This window comes from Neoarthrinium moseri (assembly GCF_022829205.1).
Source record: "Neoarthrinium moseri strain CBS 164.80 chromosome Unknown scaffold3_Wmoseri_CBS_16480, whole genome shotgun sequence".
NCBI lineage: Eukaryota > Fungi > Ascomycota > Sordariomycetes > Amphisphaeriales > Apiosporaceae > Neoarthrinium > Neoarthrinium moseri.
In genome coordinates this window covers 1,108,724-1,122,622 of record NW_026055117.1, presented here as the reverse complement: position 1 = coordinate 1,122,622, position 13,899 = coordinate 1,108,724, and the positions used below count along the sequence as shown (strand labels likewise).

The following is a 13,899-nucleotide window of genomic DNA, read 5'->3' as shown; positions in this document are numbered from 1 at the left end:
GGACTTCCCCTGCAAAAGATTTTCTCGCCCATTCATCTACAGAGATGAGTTTGTTTATCATTTCAACCAATAGCTCGTATAACCCCAATCCAATTATCGAACGCCCCAAGGCCGCGATTTGGAGTCCTAGTCGTGGTTCGCTCGCAATGTACACCGCCAACGTGAATAGGAGAGCCACAGGCTATATTTAAGCTTACTCAGCCTTAAGATGAAGCTAATAACACTACCGGACATGATTAGTGGTGCTTTCGCTTTTGCTTCGCCTCCAGATAGGCCGCAGCCCAGCAGGGCCCAGCAGCCTTTTACTGGGCGCTCCAGCGATAGGCGTAAGATGCAGCGACGATCTCCCCAACCAGTCGCATGTTTAGCCCCGAAACAATGCCTGGCATTATCCACTGCCGAGAGGGAACAGACGATGCCAATCGTAGATGCTTTTCAGGCCCCGCCACAGCGGAAGGATCACCATGCTGGCAACCACTATGGCGGGTCTTAACGGGGGGACGGGATGGGGACTTGATCAAGAGCGCAGATCCCACCCCAGCTTTCTATCTGTCCTTTCGACTGCTTCCGACTTGCCGACTCTTTTTGGAAATCTGTGTTCTAACCCGTCAGTTTTTGTTTACTTCGGTCGGGCTGGTATGTGTCTGGCGCATGTATCAGTGACGTGAGTGCTGTAGCTTGTGTGGCTTTGCAGACTATAGGCCCGACTCCATCAAAACTACCTTTGCGCACCTACCCAGGTCCTGCCTGAGCGAGGGCGAGGACGGGCGACATGGACCGCTACAGCAACCTCGAGGTCCACTACAACCAGGACCCGAACAACGCCGCCAACCCACAATCACAACATCCGTCCCCGGATCACTCGAGCTTCCCAGAGGTCGTGCCGGCGGCGGACCAGCATAAGGAGGCGGCCGTGACTCCGGACCCCCAGGGTCAGTCCCAGAAGGAGTATATACCAGCGGCGAACCTCGCGCCCGAGGTCGTCGCTTCACATCAACATCAATACTATAATTCAGTCCCCCAAAATGAAGCCGCCTGGCAAAACACAGATGGCCACGCGGCAGCAGCCGCACCGGAGCGGAGGATATGTGGCCTACGGCGGCGTACTTTCTTCATAGCACTCGCCGTCGCCATCGTGGTCGTCATCGGCGTCGTCGTAGGAGCCGTGGCCGGGGTCCTGACCTCGCGGCAGAAGTCCGCCTCGGGACCGGACAACCCCGACTCGCCCCCGTCGTCCACAAACGTGAACGTGATGGACGTGTCGTCGCTGACGGCGTCCAACTGGACCGACTCCAAGGGGTTCACGCACCGGGCCGTCTTCTTCCAGGACCCGGCCAACGCGCTGATCGGGCGGCGGTGGGACTCGCAGAACCGGACGTGGGCGACGACCAACGTGACGGCCGTCATGGCCAACTCGGCGACGCACCTGGACCCGGCGCCCGGGACGGCGCTGGCGAGCGCCGCGCTCGACTGGCCCAACGCGTACCAGGTGCGCGTGCACTTCCTGGACCGGTCGGACCTGGTGCGCACGACCTTCGCCGACGACCCCGTCAACTGGCCCGACCGCTGGAAGAACGACACCATGAAGGACGCCAAGCTGCAGACGATCCACGCGTCGCGGCTGGCGGCGGCCTGGGAGCGCTGCGCCGACAAGAACTGCGTCGGCGTGTGGACCGTGGCGTACCAGGGTCCCAAGGGCGCCATCAACGTCGCCAACTACACCGACTGGACGACGTCGACCGTCGTGCTCGACTCCAACGTGGTCACGGGCAACACGGCGCTGGCGCTGGTGCCGCAGTACCGGGGCACGCAGGACAACATGGGCCTGCTCAGCCAGAGCTACAGCTCGGGGACGATGGGGAGTCTGCAGGTCACGGCGTATGACAACAAGACGTGGACCAAGAAGAGTGAGTTATTTTCCTGGGCGGGGAGGGGGACCAACGCATGGAGAAACGTTTCCAAACTGACTTGCACTTGCTATAGCGGCCGAGATCATCCCGGACCTCCCGCTCCCGGCCGAGTCGCAGCACGTGGCCGTGACGAAGTGGGGGAGTTGGTCCAAGACGCTGTCGTACACGTCGATGGCGGACGGGACGGTGAAGGGGAGCTGGTGGGACGGCCCTCAAGGGTCTACGGTGAACGCACTGTCGAGTATCCGGTTCGACGGGGGCCCGGCGACGGCCAACTTCAGCGCCATAGCGGCTACCCTGGATGCCATGTTTTACGGCATTATGGGCGACGAGGTACACGAGTATTCGGTGGATAGCTCGGATGCGGCGACGTTGCATTATGTTGGGAGGGTGTACCCCTAGGTCTAGGGCAGCGATTTGCATCAATCAGGAGTCAAGGTTGCATAGATTGGTTGGTATTGAATTTTGTAGCGTCACCGTGATATATACCCCTCGGGTGTCTGAGCGAGCAGGGGATAGACATGGCTCACTTCATTGTCGATGGAATCTCGTCGACATGGATAATTCGCAAGCCGTTCTAAACTGCGAGCCACGCACTGCCCGTATAATGTAGAATTCATGAAAGATCGCAATGAGGACGCTTTATTGCTGTATGAGAGATACGGGGTTGCAGAACACATCACAAATCACAAATCTCTCTGACCTCACTAACTGAAAGATTGTTCATGAAAGATCAAATTGAGCTACCTGAACTACCTGGCGAAGCAATCAAATATACCCATGGCGACCAATCTGGAGGGGTGTCTCATAAGTGAGTGAATCAGGGTCAGAATCTGACCAGAGTTTGCCAAACAGCGGCAAAGAAGAAACCCATGACGCCACAATGACAGAAAGAAATAGCAACACATAGTAACACACGTCGCGAGATATTTGCCCCAATGTCCAGCAGTCTCAAATCCGGAAGAAGTTAGTTCGCATACCAGCGCTTCGTAAGAGAGCCAGTCTTGTCACAAGAAGGTCTATTTCTTGTCCTCAAAGACGTATTCCTCATCAGATGCATCAAGGATATCGTACTCTTCGTCAGTCATGAAGCCATCGTCGGATTCTTCGGCCCAGTCCTCATCCTCAGCGCAGTCCTCGAAGTCATTGGCATTCTCCTGGACCGAAGGAGCCAAAGTATCAGTCTCGGTAGCGACCTCGAGCTCGCTCTCGGACTTGGGAACAAGGATGCTGGAAGCTGGCGACTCGTGGTCGAGCTTGGGGATGATCATGTGGCTCTTGCCCATTGCGGGGACCTCGGAATCCAGTAGTGACTCTTCCTGGTTGAATTCGTCCTTGACCTGCTGCGGGGCTTCTACGGCGACGTCACACCACAGCTTGTGGCCAAACTTGACGCCGTCGCGGGTGGTAAGACGCCAATACGAGATCACCTTGCCTTCACGCTCGGGGGTTCGCATCAAGACAGTGAAAGGGAATTCCTGACCGGGTTGGAGCTGGTTGTAGCAGATGGTCGACTCGGAGGCGGAGATGAGCTCGCGAACACCAGTAGGACGCGTGGGGTCAACGGCACCCATGTAGTCGCCACCTACAAACTTCACAGAGCACCCAGCGGGCCATGCAACCTTACCCTCATTGCGGAGGACCCAGGTCTGCTCGAAAGTGTGGTTAGGAGGCATGACAGTGCCATCCTCCACGGTGTCATGCTTGAACATGGCGACAAGATCGGGCTCCGCAGCTTGCTCCTTCTCTTGGGTCGGAGTGGCCAGCTCAGGCTCCATGACCTCCTTCTCAGAAAGCTCTTGCTGCGTCGGCTCCATCGCGGGCTGAACCTCAACAGGCTTGACATCAACCACAGTCTGGACGGGGTTCACAGCGATGTTCTCATTGGGAGAGGGAACTGTCTCTGTGGAACGAGTGCTAGTACGTTGAGGGAGTGAGGGGTATCCACCGAAGTTGCGGTCTCCCATGGTGGGTAGACGTTGTCCGTTCTCGTGCTCTCCAGTCGTACTCACACTCACGTGGCGGACCGGTGTCTTGAACTTGATCAAGGGGTGAGTCTTGTTGTGAGTGTTGGCGGGGCTAGCCTCGCAGCCAGCACAGAAATCCAGGTCGTGACAGACGGCACACTTGTAACGAACACCAACGATGTACCTCGATCCGGACTGCGTACTTGTGCAGAGAGGACCATCGCAGCAGATACCCGTGTGGATCGATCGAGACGATACTGACCTATGGACGGGATCTGAAAGAGGCTCGTAGATCGGGGCAAATCGGTGGTTCGCGTGGATGAAGCCCGCGTTCTGAACACAATCGGAGCAGTAGTCCCAGTCGGGGCAGTCCAGACACTTGTGGCGGACGCCTCTAATGTAGTTGTCACAACCATCGCAGATGGCGTTGTGGGTAGCGTTGCGGCCAGGGGTTAGACGCGCCGTGATGGAGCTGTCAAATACGGTGCCCGCCACAGCAGGGGCAAAGCTGTGCTTGGGGTGGTGGCCGTGCTGGTCCTTGGAAAAGCAAGTCTTGCACAGGTCGAAATCCTCACAAACATCGCAATGCAAGAACTCCTTCTCGGGGAACTCTTGGACGCAGCAGTTGCACGTCCGTGCCATGAACACGGGGCTCCATGCGTGAACGGCAGCCGCGACCCTCTCCGCAGACCTAATCGGCAGGCTGACTTCGGCCAGCGCAGGCGTGCTCTTCACAGTCTCGATGGGCTTCTTCTCACTCGAAGAACGGCTGGTCTTGGGCGCGATGTGAGTCGTGCTGTAGTTGATCTGACCATCCTGGATAGTTCTCTTGATAAGCCAGTGCTGATCGTTGTAGCATGAGATACCTTGGTTCACACAGTCCTGGCACAGGTCAAAGTCGCCGTCATCGCAGGTGGAGCAGTGGAAGTGGGCATCGGGAACCGCCTTGTCACAGCTGTTGCAGCAAACAGTGAAGGGCCGCCTGAAGCGACTGGAAAATGCCGGGCACTGTGGTGCCTTGGCCTCGTGAGGAGTTACAGTTGCTGCTGGTGCAACTTGAACCGGTGTTCGTGCCTGAGTTTGGCGCTCAGTTCCACGTGCCTCGCGAAGGAGGTCAGCAAAGGAAAGGGTGGAAGCGGTTTGTGAGAATCGGTAGCGAGGTCGGTCCATGGGTAAGGACTTGTCCAACGAGGAGGATTGCTCGGCGACAGGGTCCACAGTCACAAGCGGCTCAGCCGGAGATCCCTGGCCCAGGAAGTCAATAACCTCGACGCCGTTGGTGTCACGGCGAAGGTGGATCCTGGGCATGCCTTTGGCACGCCACTGCTTGATGAACTCGGGGAACTCGTCGGGGGTCTGGGGTGCAACGATCGTCTCAGACGACTCGGCAGGTGCAGGTGTGGAAGTCGAGGGTTCGGAGATCTGCGATGCCTCCTCGGGGGTTGAGGCTTCAGTGAATTTCTCCTGAGAGGATTCAGGCTCGTCCTCGACAGTGACAGGCTTGGGGCCTTTGTCCTCCTCGGGCTCGGTCTCGGTCGGGACGGGGGTAGAGACACGCAGCTTGAGCTTCTGCTTAGCCTTGGCGGCTCGGAATAGTTGCTTGTAGACCGACAGGTTGCCGGGTTCCAACATGACGTATGAAGCGGCGGAGTCGGAGTAGCGCTCGATGATGGTCTTGGTCCCGGCGGGGATGTGTAGGAAACCTCGGAGCTGTTTGGTACCTGCGTCAGCATTGCATGCTTCACTATGATATGGCAAAGTCGACGACGAGACGCTGATATATGGATCTTATCTGGGTACGTCTTGGGGGAGCCGGCCTAGGTCGACTCAAGGAACGCGAAAAGGCACAGATGGCGCTTTTCGTTGGACAAAGAGGGTGTCCAGGTTTGTTTGGTACTGACCTTGGTCTCCAGTGTGATGGCACCCAGCTCACGCAGAGGCAGCTTGAAGCGGCGGGTTACGCCATCGTAGCTGACCTTCAGCGTAATCGGAGTGTCGGGGGTGGCAGCCGACGACGCCATGTTGTCGACTTTCTGGCTGCAAATGTGTCCCGTCAGTAATCAGAAGTCCGGCAGAGAATGTGCGCGTGTAGCTGATGGACAGAGCGCTGCTCTGGAGAGTGGCAACGATGGATGTGTTGCGGGCGTTGTGTTGGAGGTGACGGGAGGAAGTGGCAGAAGGGAGGCAGTGTAGCGTTGCGTTTCAGCGCCGCGGGCGACGAAGGCAACCAAGGTAGGACGTACGTAGTGAATGCTAAAGTAGTCAGGTGAAGTGGAGGGAGCAGCAGCCAACCAAAGCTGGTGCTTATCAGTGGGTCGATCGTGCAGCTGGCGGTGAATGCGGAGCGCGCCTTATCTCGGCTCGGTCTGGGGAAAAGAGGCGTCTACTTACTGTACCGTCGATGTGTAAATGCTGGCGGATGGGGTGGGAGTGTTGATGCAGCAGGAGATGATGACGACGACAATAAAGTGGAAGAGGAGGAAGAGGGAGGATTGAGCTTCCCGAGGCTCTCGCCGCAGTTGATGAGTGAGGGAGAAGGAGGGGAAAAGAGCAAGCAGGTGGTCACGGTCCAGCGCCAGGCCCAGGTTCAGGTCCAGGTCCAGGTCAAGGTTGCGTTGCCTGAGTTGCAGTCTGGTCAAGTGGGTTGGGGCTGTCTGGTGTCTGGTGTCTGGGTGAACGTCACTGAGTGGCCAGCCGGTCGGTCGGTGGCTAAGGGCAGGGCTCTCAGGACACTCCGAGTCAATGGGGCACGGGGAGGGGTGAGGGGGGACAGGAAGGCTTTCCTAGCAGGGCAACGGGCTTCAGGTTGATGGGATGTACGTACCCTTTTGAATGCGACCTGCAGGCAGAAGTCAACCCTCGCAATCCATTCGTCGGTGGCGGCGGGACAAGGAAGGCGTGGGTGAGACGAAGCGGGGGACACAAGAGTTACCTACGACAAGAGCGGCGCCAGGGGGGCCCCAAAGTCCGCGGGTGTCTTCGTTAAGGCTCTAACCGCTGTACCGCGTCCCCAGGCAGTTGATCCCATGTGCCACTAACACCGGGCGGAGCTGCTCACACGCGAGAGGACATGTCAAGCGCGCATGTGTCTAGTTACGTAGGCCGGGATGCCTCGATTCGATTCATAAACCTATGGCGACCACGAGGCAAAAGAAGACGGTGGAAGGGCGGAGGCAATGGATGTCTCCCGTCCTGTCCTTGTCTCTTTTGACCGCAAGGCAAACACAGCTTACACAACACAGTTCTACGTTGAATCAAAGTAATCTATCTACATTTGTTTCCTCAGCTCACGGTGGCATTTTTACTGGGGCGCGAGTGGCGGCGGCGAGTGGCCATCTCGGCAGCCTTACCGAGATCGCGTCGAGCTTGCATTACCATACTCAGCGGTTGAAGACCTCTTCTCCTGTCTTGCTCTAACCGCTTTCTTGAATCCATAGGTCATCCTCAGCAGGGATTGCAAGCAAATTGATAGATCAGGAGAAAGCCAGAGTACGGCGCGAGGCAAAAAAAAATAAGCTCCATAGCTGCCTGCTCTCCAGGCATGATGTCGTGCTTGACTGGCTCATACCACGCCGCACACGGATTGGCTCGAGGCACGTCAGTCAGAGTAACCTTAGCTACCCGATCTCAAACAGCAGTGGTATGGGTGATGTCGGTCCTGAAGCTTGATAGGCTGTCGCCCACGTCTAACCGTGGGCGCCGGAGACTCGTACGACGTGACGATTCACGCAAAGCGACCAGCTGCAGAAGCAGATTCCCTCGCATGCCTCCTCCGAACTGGCAGAGATGGCGTCATGAGACACTGATGCCCTGGAGATACCGGACTCACATGCGCAGTGTCAAGCATAGACGGGTAGTTCACCCAGTCCCCTGAGGGGAGAAGGAGACGGGACCTGACCCTACCCATCGTAGTGTTGCTCAGGCTCTTTAATATTTCAAGGGAGCCTTGCGAGAACAAGCCTTGTTGAACATGGTAAGTGTGAGCATGCTCTCCTCAGCAATCTCGCCATGACTTTTACATACACCCAACGCAAGTCTACCAGTAGTTACGTTCAGGAAATAATCCCATCCTCAGCTCGCATGAATATGAAGAGGGAAGAACCAAAAGAAATGGCTCCAGGAGTTGCAAGAAATGAATCCCGATCATCTCTGACCTATTTCTCCTCGACCATGTTCTCGCGGCATGGAAGTCGTTTACCTAGATGCAACCATAGGGCCCCTCGAGTGTGTGCAATTCCGAGGTCTCTCGTTCACATTTATCTCACAGGCTTCAGCCCGATCAGTGCTGACGCCATGGAACTCGCCTGTTCAGCTTCCACTCTGGCTTACTGATGACGGTTACCACAGTAGAAGTCTAACATGTCACGGGTGAACGGTTACGTGTATCATAGTTGACGGATTACAAACGAATTGGAATGCGGGGGCTCGGCCGGTTATTCTGCTCCCCCTTCCCCGAAAACCGGATGGCTTCGTGTTGGAGCCGCTAGGCCACTGGCTGATGCGGCTCGAGGTTGTAGTTTCGTCTTAGCCTGCACTAGAGCAATTGAGCTCTCCATACTTCGGCTTTAAAGAGATGCCCACGGCAAGCCCACGATTACGGGAGTTCAAGCACAGGAGCAGGAAGCATCGTGCGAATATGTTCTGTTCCGCTCTGCGTATATGTATACAAGGCGGGCGGCCGTGTGCCAACCCATGTCAAGATGGCTCTGATGCCGCACTCCAGTAGCGAGCAGCCAGTGCGTGGTCGTCTGGGCAGATGTGGTTCGGTCAACCAGACTTGGAAGGCGGGGGGGTGTCGGCACCGGCAGGAGAAGACCGCGAGGGACGCTGTGCTCGAGGAACCGGCTATGGAGGGCAGTTATACGTGAATCCGTAGAGTGCCTCTTAGGGGATTGCCGATGCAAGGCAAGGCGCGTCCAGCAATCGCAGGTGAACTCGGCTTGTGCATTGTTTGTTTCGGCGACGATTGCTCGCTGCCAATGCCAGCTAGCGCCTCGGACACAATTGGCCGCGCTGCAACGCACGACAGCGCAGGCATAAAGGCAAGGAAGCCAGGCATCGACGATTTGATTGCATGTACGGGTTCGGATTCGGTCAATGCATGCGCGAGCGAGAGTCGGAAACTGGCTGGCGCTGCATTGTGGGAGGTAACTCGTCTCTCGACGGCATCGTCGCGAGCCGAGCTGGGCGCCTGGATGCGACAGAGACGTTGGGGATGGATGGTGATCCAGAAAAGTAAACAACTCCATTCCACAACAGAGTGATGGCAACATCCAAATGCACTGGCCATTCCTGCGCTGGCCCAATTGGCAGGCTCTGGTTCTGGATGCAGGCCACCCTGGACGGGCGAAATGTCAACACTTTGCTCGACACACCCTGGGCAGACCCCCATTGCCCAGGCTTGCCAGGCCATGAGCAGCCAGCCAGCCAGCCAGCCAGCTAAACTACCTCAAGCAGCCCTTGCAAGCGGCCGGGGCCAGTGGCGCGCCCGCGATCCCCATTTGCAACAGAGCGCCTTGGACTGGCGTCGTTTTTTTCTCGGCTGACACTTGCTCTCCTGCGTGTCTGGACCGGGCCTAAAGCTGCTGGCCGTCTCCGCCTCCGCCTGATGATTTTCAGACCTCCAACTCTCTACAGCTTCAAAAAAAATCCAACAGCCCCCTCCATCACCTAGGACACTATTCCCGTCGAAACCACCGCCTCGTGGGTTCGAGGTCAAGGTTGGCGTCATCGGGCACGGAGGTATATCTCTAGAACCTGTTGTTCCTTTCGCTTCCAGACCCTCCCTTCCGTCCTGCCTTGGGCCGTAATCTAGCCTGTCCACGGCTCTTTTGGGGGAAACTTGTAGGAGCACAAACAGAGGCAGAGAGGCTCTGGACACTGGGCATTGGGAACAGGCACAGAACAGGCACTTTGTTTTCTTTTCTGGCTTAATTGGGTTGCGTCAAGCTTCTCCCTCGACTTATTCTTCCCTTCGTTCGAGCACCGCGGGCGGTTCCACGCACGCCCGCCATCCCGAGCAGCTGTTCTTATCGAGGCACCCGCTGCACGCATTGCCCACGACCCTCCACGCCCGGCTTCCTGCAGAGACGGCACCGTCACGCATGAACTGCCTCTCCACATCCATCACGACGCCGACGGCGCGCGATTCTGCCATCAACTGACCTCCCTCGTCGCCATCTACGTGCATCGGCCATTCGCTCCTGTCAAGCGAAGCCATTCCACTCGGCCCTGGTGCTACCCACGGCCTGTAGAGCCGCACACGCACGCGCTTACATATACACACACACGCACGCACACACACACAGAGCTATGGCGGCCCCTCGACGAAGAAAGATGGTTGCCCGCCGCAGGGTTGATGATGACGGCGAGGATGACTTCGACCTCGACGACGACTCGCTCACCGAAGGCTCCGTAGCCTCGGACGACAATGACTTGGCAGATGATAGCGATACTAGCAATGTCGACGAGACATCCCCCACCTCCCCTGCCGTGCGCAAGGCACATGCTCGTGCCGCTAATGGCCACGCGAGGTCGGGCACCGCAAAAGCATCCGGCAGCTCTGGCAACGAGCCCAGGGGCAAGGCTGGCAAGGCAGCTCAGACAGCCGTTTCGGACACCGAGTTCATGTTAAACGGCCTGACCATCTCGGACAGGACGGAGACGGTTCAGGAGATGAACTTTGAGGATGCCACCACGGAGACCCAGGCCCAGCCTTCCACGCAAGCGGCGGCTCCTGTCATCGTGAGCTCCAGCTCGGCAGCCATGGACCAGCCACAGGATCACCCCCACGATCGACGACGCAAGGAGCACGATGAGTACAGGCGGAAACGGGATGAGGATCCGGCCTTCGTGCCCAACAGAGGGGCCTTCTTCATGCATGACCACAGACACGCTGGTCCATCTACCAATGGCTTCCGGCCGTTCGGCAGAGGAGGACGCGGCAGAGGCCGTGGTGGTGCTATCGGAGGGCCCTTTGCCCCGGCAAGGTGAGTTTCTTCCTCGCGGCCGTGGTGTTCCCCCCATAGTGTGGACGGGGAGTGTGCTAACCCTTTCGACAGCCATCAATTTTTCAACCCATCAGATCCAACAGTTAGTGCACCATGGGCTCACGACATGCACGAGACTGTTGCGGAACCTGCTCGGCCACCACGGCAGCCAATCCACCATCGTCCCACGGTTGATGATGGCCCGCCCAACGGCGACGGCTACATTCCTACGTGTGACATGAGCTCGACGCCCATCAACCGAACATTGTCTACGGAGAAGCGGATCGGCAACGTACAGATCAGGGTGTTTATCCCACCGCTAAAGACGCCCGTCGTGTTTTCGGCAATCCCGGTCAAGCAATACACCAAATTGCCCGATCACCGCCCACCCCTGCGACGAGACAAGCCTGTGCGGATCTCTCTACCCAACTTCCCACCTCGCTACATCTTCCCGGCTACGGACCGGTCGTTCATCTTCATCCCGCGAGCCTTGCGGCCGAATCAGCAGCGTCTGCGTGGCAAACCAAGATCTGGGCTCGGTTCCATTGGGGGCTTCTCGCGGAGAACGAGCGTGTTTGGCGGAAGCTATTACAATGGAAGCCATTACAACGGCAGCCAGTATTCCCCCAGTGTTGCTCTCAGCAGGCGTTCTTCGATTGCGCCGGATATGGGGCGGGACTTCCTCGTGTCGCCAACCGGCTCAGCGATCTCGCGCCCTCCCATGGCCATGGACGCCTCTCGGCCTGTGGTAAGGCTGCCACCACGCGCAGAGCCACAGGGGCCCAGTGTTGATGGTACATATGGAGATCGGGCTTCTGCTGTTGGCCAGACGGCTATTAACGACCTGCCCCAGCCGCAGACTTACCCTCTCCCGCAGAAACCGATGCAAGAGAACCAGCCCGCTGCTATTCCTATGCACCAACCACGGCCGCAGAAGACGGTGTCGGTCCAGAATATTGAATCACCAACCTTCCAGCAACAACAGTCACAGTCGTATCAGCAGGCTTTCCACCACCAGGTACCTGTGCAGGTGTCAAATGGCTTTGCTCACGACTCCCACGCTCGCCGCCCGTCGTACCCTTCACAGCACTCGACAGGCACCCCCTTGTCCCAGATTCCGGAACGTGCCATCCACGCAGCTCCATTCCAGCCCACGCACTTTTCGCAACAAGGCTACTATCCTCCTTACCAGATGATGCAGCAGCCGCCTCATCAAGGTTACTATTATCCAGGCGCAACCCCTTACTCTGCTGCAGCGCCTGCCTTTGTTCCTGGTAATCAGCAGGGCCCACCGCAAGGTGATGGTGCACAGCCAAACGGGCAGATGGCACCTAGTGCCAATCTAGTTGCACAAGAGGTCAACGGCATGGTATACTACTACGACGCTTCGCAACTACCACAGGTCCCACAGGTACCGCAGGTGCCCCAAGTTCCTACCTACCCGCCTTACTCAGCTCCCCAAGGGTATCCGGGGAACAACGGGGTCATGAGCCTCAATGGGGTGGTCACGCCCAGCCCAGACGGGTTTTACTACCCGCAACCCAACACTGTCTACTATCCTCAGTAGATCCGCTGCAACCGATAGCCGCTGCAATTGCATTACCTACCCTCTAATCACTTGCTTAATGCGGGTCCAACATGTTATTGCTTTACTCCAACTCCTAAAAAAGCCTTCCATTGGCATGTTGCATTAGCTGAAGAGCACAAGACTCCATCGCTCGCTTGCTCAGATCCAATACTCAGCTACTGCCCGCCTTCTTGGATTTTACTCTTGTCTTCTGCTGACTGTTTCAAAATGGGCCATTGTACTGGCGTTTGGTGGAGTTTCTGTTTACATCTGCTTTTTCACATCATATGCGGCGGAGTGGCAGAGGCGACATCAGTCGTAGGATTATTGCGGGAGAGGAGCTCGGTGGCGCACTGTCTAATTTTTAAGACACATGGCTGTTGAGGAGCAGTGGATCGGCGGATGTCATACATTGGTTAAAGAGGAGGCGGATAGCAGACGGACGGATAGTTTAGGTAATCCTTGGAGTAGGAGGTGACCTAGAATATTAACCTTATGCATTCCATCTTCATCTGGGTTCCTTTGACTTTGAGCAACCTGTGAAGGGGCAACGTTCTCTCGATTCCCGGGTTTTGGATGTGCAGCTGCATAAGATGGATCCGCGATGAACCAAACATAGGCTGAATATTAAAGGACTCGCGGTGAAAGGGAGAACCACCATGAGAATGAAGTAAACAACAAAAGGAAAGTTGATATCGAGTTCTGTTTCGGGTGAGCTGTTGAGCACTTGATTTGATTCTTTGGGAAGTAATGAATAGGAGAGCATGACGTTGGGCGTTGCTCCGTGCATGTTGGACCTGATGAAAATGTTGTAATTACAAACAGCTCGAGGCCTTGTCAAGCATAACGTGCTAGGATTTATGTCAGGGCTGTGCTTAATGCTAGTTCCCGTCGATATTGGCAGGGTCTTGTATGCAATATAGACCGGCTTGTAGCTTCTAGCTTCCAATACATCTATGTGGACCGTATTCTCCGCCAGCAGTGCATAATTGTACTATGTTCACTTACATGGGAAACGCTCAAGGTCTGATTCATCTGATTTCGACGTGTCGTCCTCAGACTCGTATTGCCATGCCGCATCGCTTTCCGACACGGGTTTCTACCCTCCAACACATCGAGCATCCAGGTTTGTTGAGTCTGATTTGCGCCTCCTGTGTATTCTGCGGGGGCCCTCTGGAGATATCCATTTGCGAGACGGAAGCTCGCATCCCATTCTGTATCACATAGGCTGGGGCCGACGGCGAGGCTACACGAAGCATAGGTAATCATTTGACATCAAACGCGCGGTTAGATGAAGCACGAGGAAAGGGAGCGGCGGTTTCCAACATGGGTTAGCACCTCTACTCGCTCTTCTTGGTTCCAGATACTACATTGACACCAAACGTCTTTGCCATTCTCTGCATATTACCTCGTTGCTTGTTTGATGGGATCCAAGGGTTCCTCATGCAGGTCTGGGAGGACTTGCC

General features: G+C 56.6%; 3 protein-coding genes across 3 annotated transcripts; 2 read left to right on the top strand and 1 right to left on the bottom strand.

The window, feature by feature from the left end:
- Positions 1 to 772: 772 nt before the first annotated feature.
- On the top strand, positions 773 to 2,312 carry JN550_001717 (uncharacterized protein; the record flags this gene model as incomplete). The annotated part of the gene is made up of 2 exons (XM_049312932.1): positions 773 to 1,907; positions 1,984 to 2,312. The coding sequence occupies 2 exons, from the start codon at positions 773 to 775 to the stop codon at positions 2,310 to 2,312; spliced, it is 1,464 nt and encodes a 487-aa protein (XP_049176568.1).
- A 617-nt stretch (positions 2,313 to 2,929) lies between these two features.
- On the bottom strand, positions 2,930 to 5,898 carry JN550_001716 (uncharacterized protein; the record flags this gene model as incomplete). Its single annotated transcript, XM_049312931.1, has 2 exons — positions 2,930 to 5,587; positions 5,779 to 5,898. 2 exons carry the CDS (start codon positions 5,896 to 5,898, stop codon positions 2,930 to 2,932), a joined length of 2,778 nt encoding a protein of 925 aa, XP_049176567.1.
- A 4,315-nt stretch (positions 5,899 to 10,213) lies between these two features.
- On the top strand, positions 10,214 to 12,433 carry JN550_001715 (uncharacterized protein; the record flags this gene model as incomplete). The annotated part of the gene is made up of 2 exons (XM_049312930.1): positions 10,214 to 10,866; positions 10,939 to 12,433. 2 exons carry the CDS (start codon positions 10,214 to 10,216, stop codon positions 12,431 to 12,433), a joined length of 2,148 nt encoding a protein of 715 aa, XP_049176566.1.
- Between the last annotated feature and the right edge of the window lie 1,466 nt (positions 12,434 to 13,899).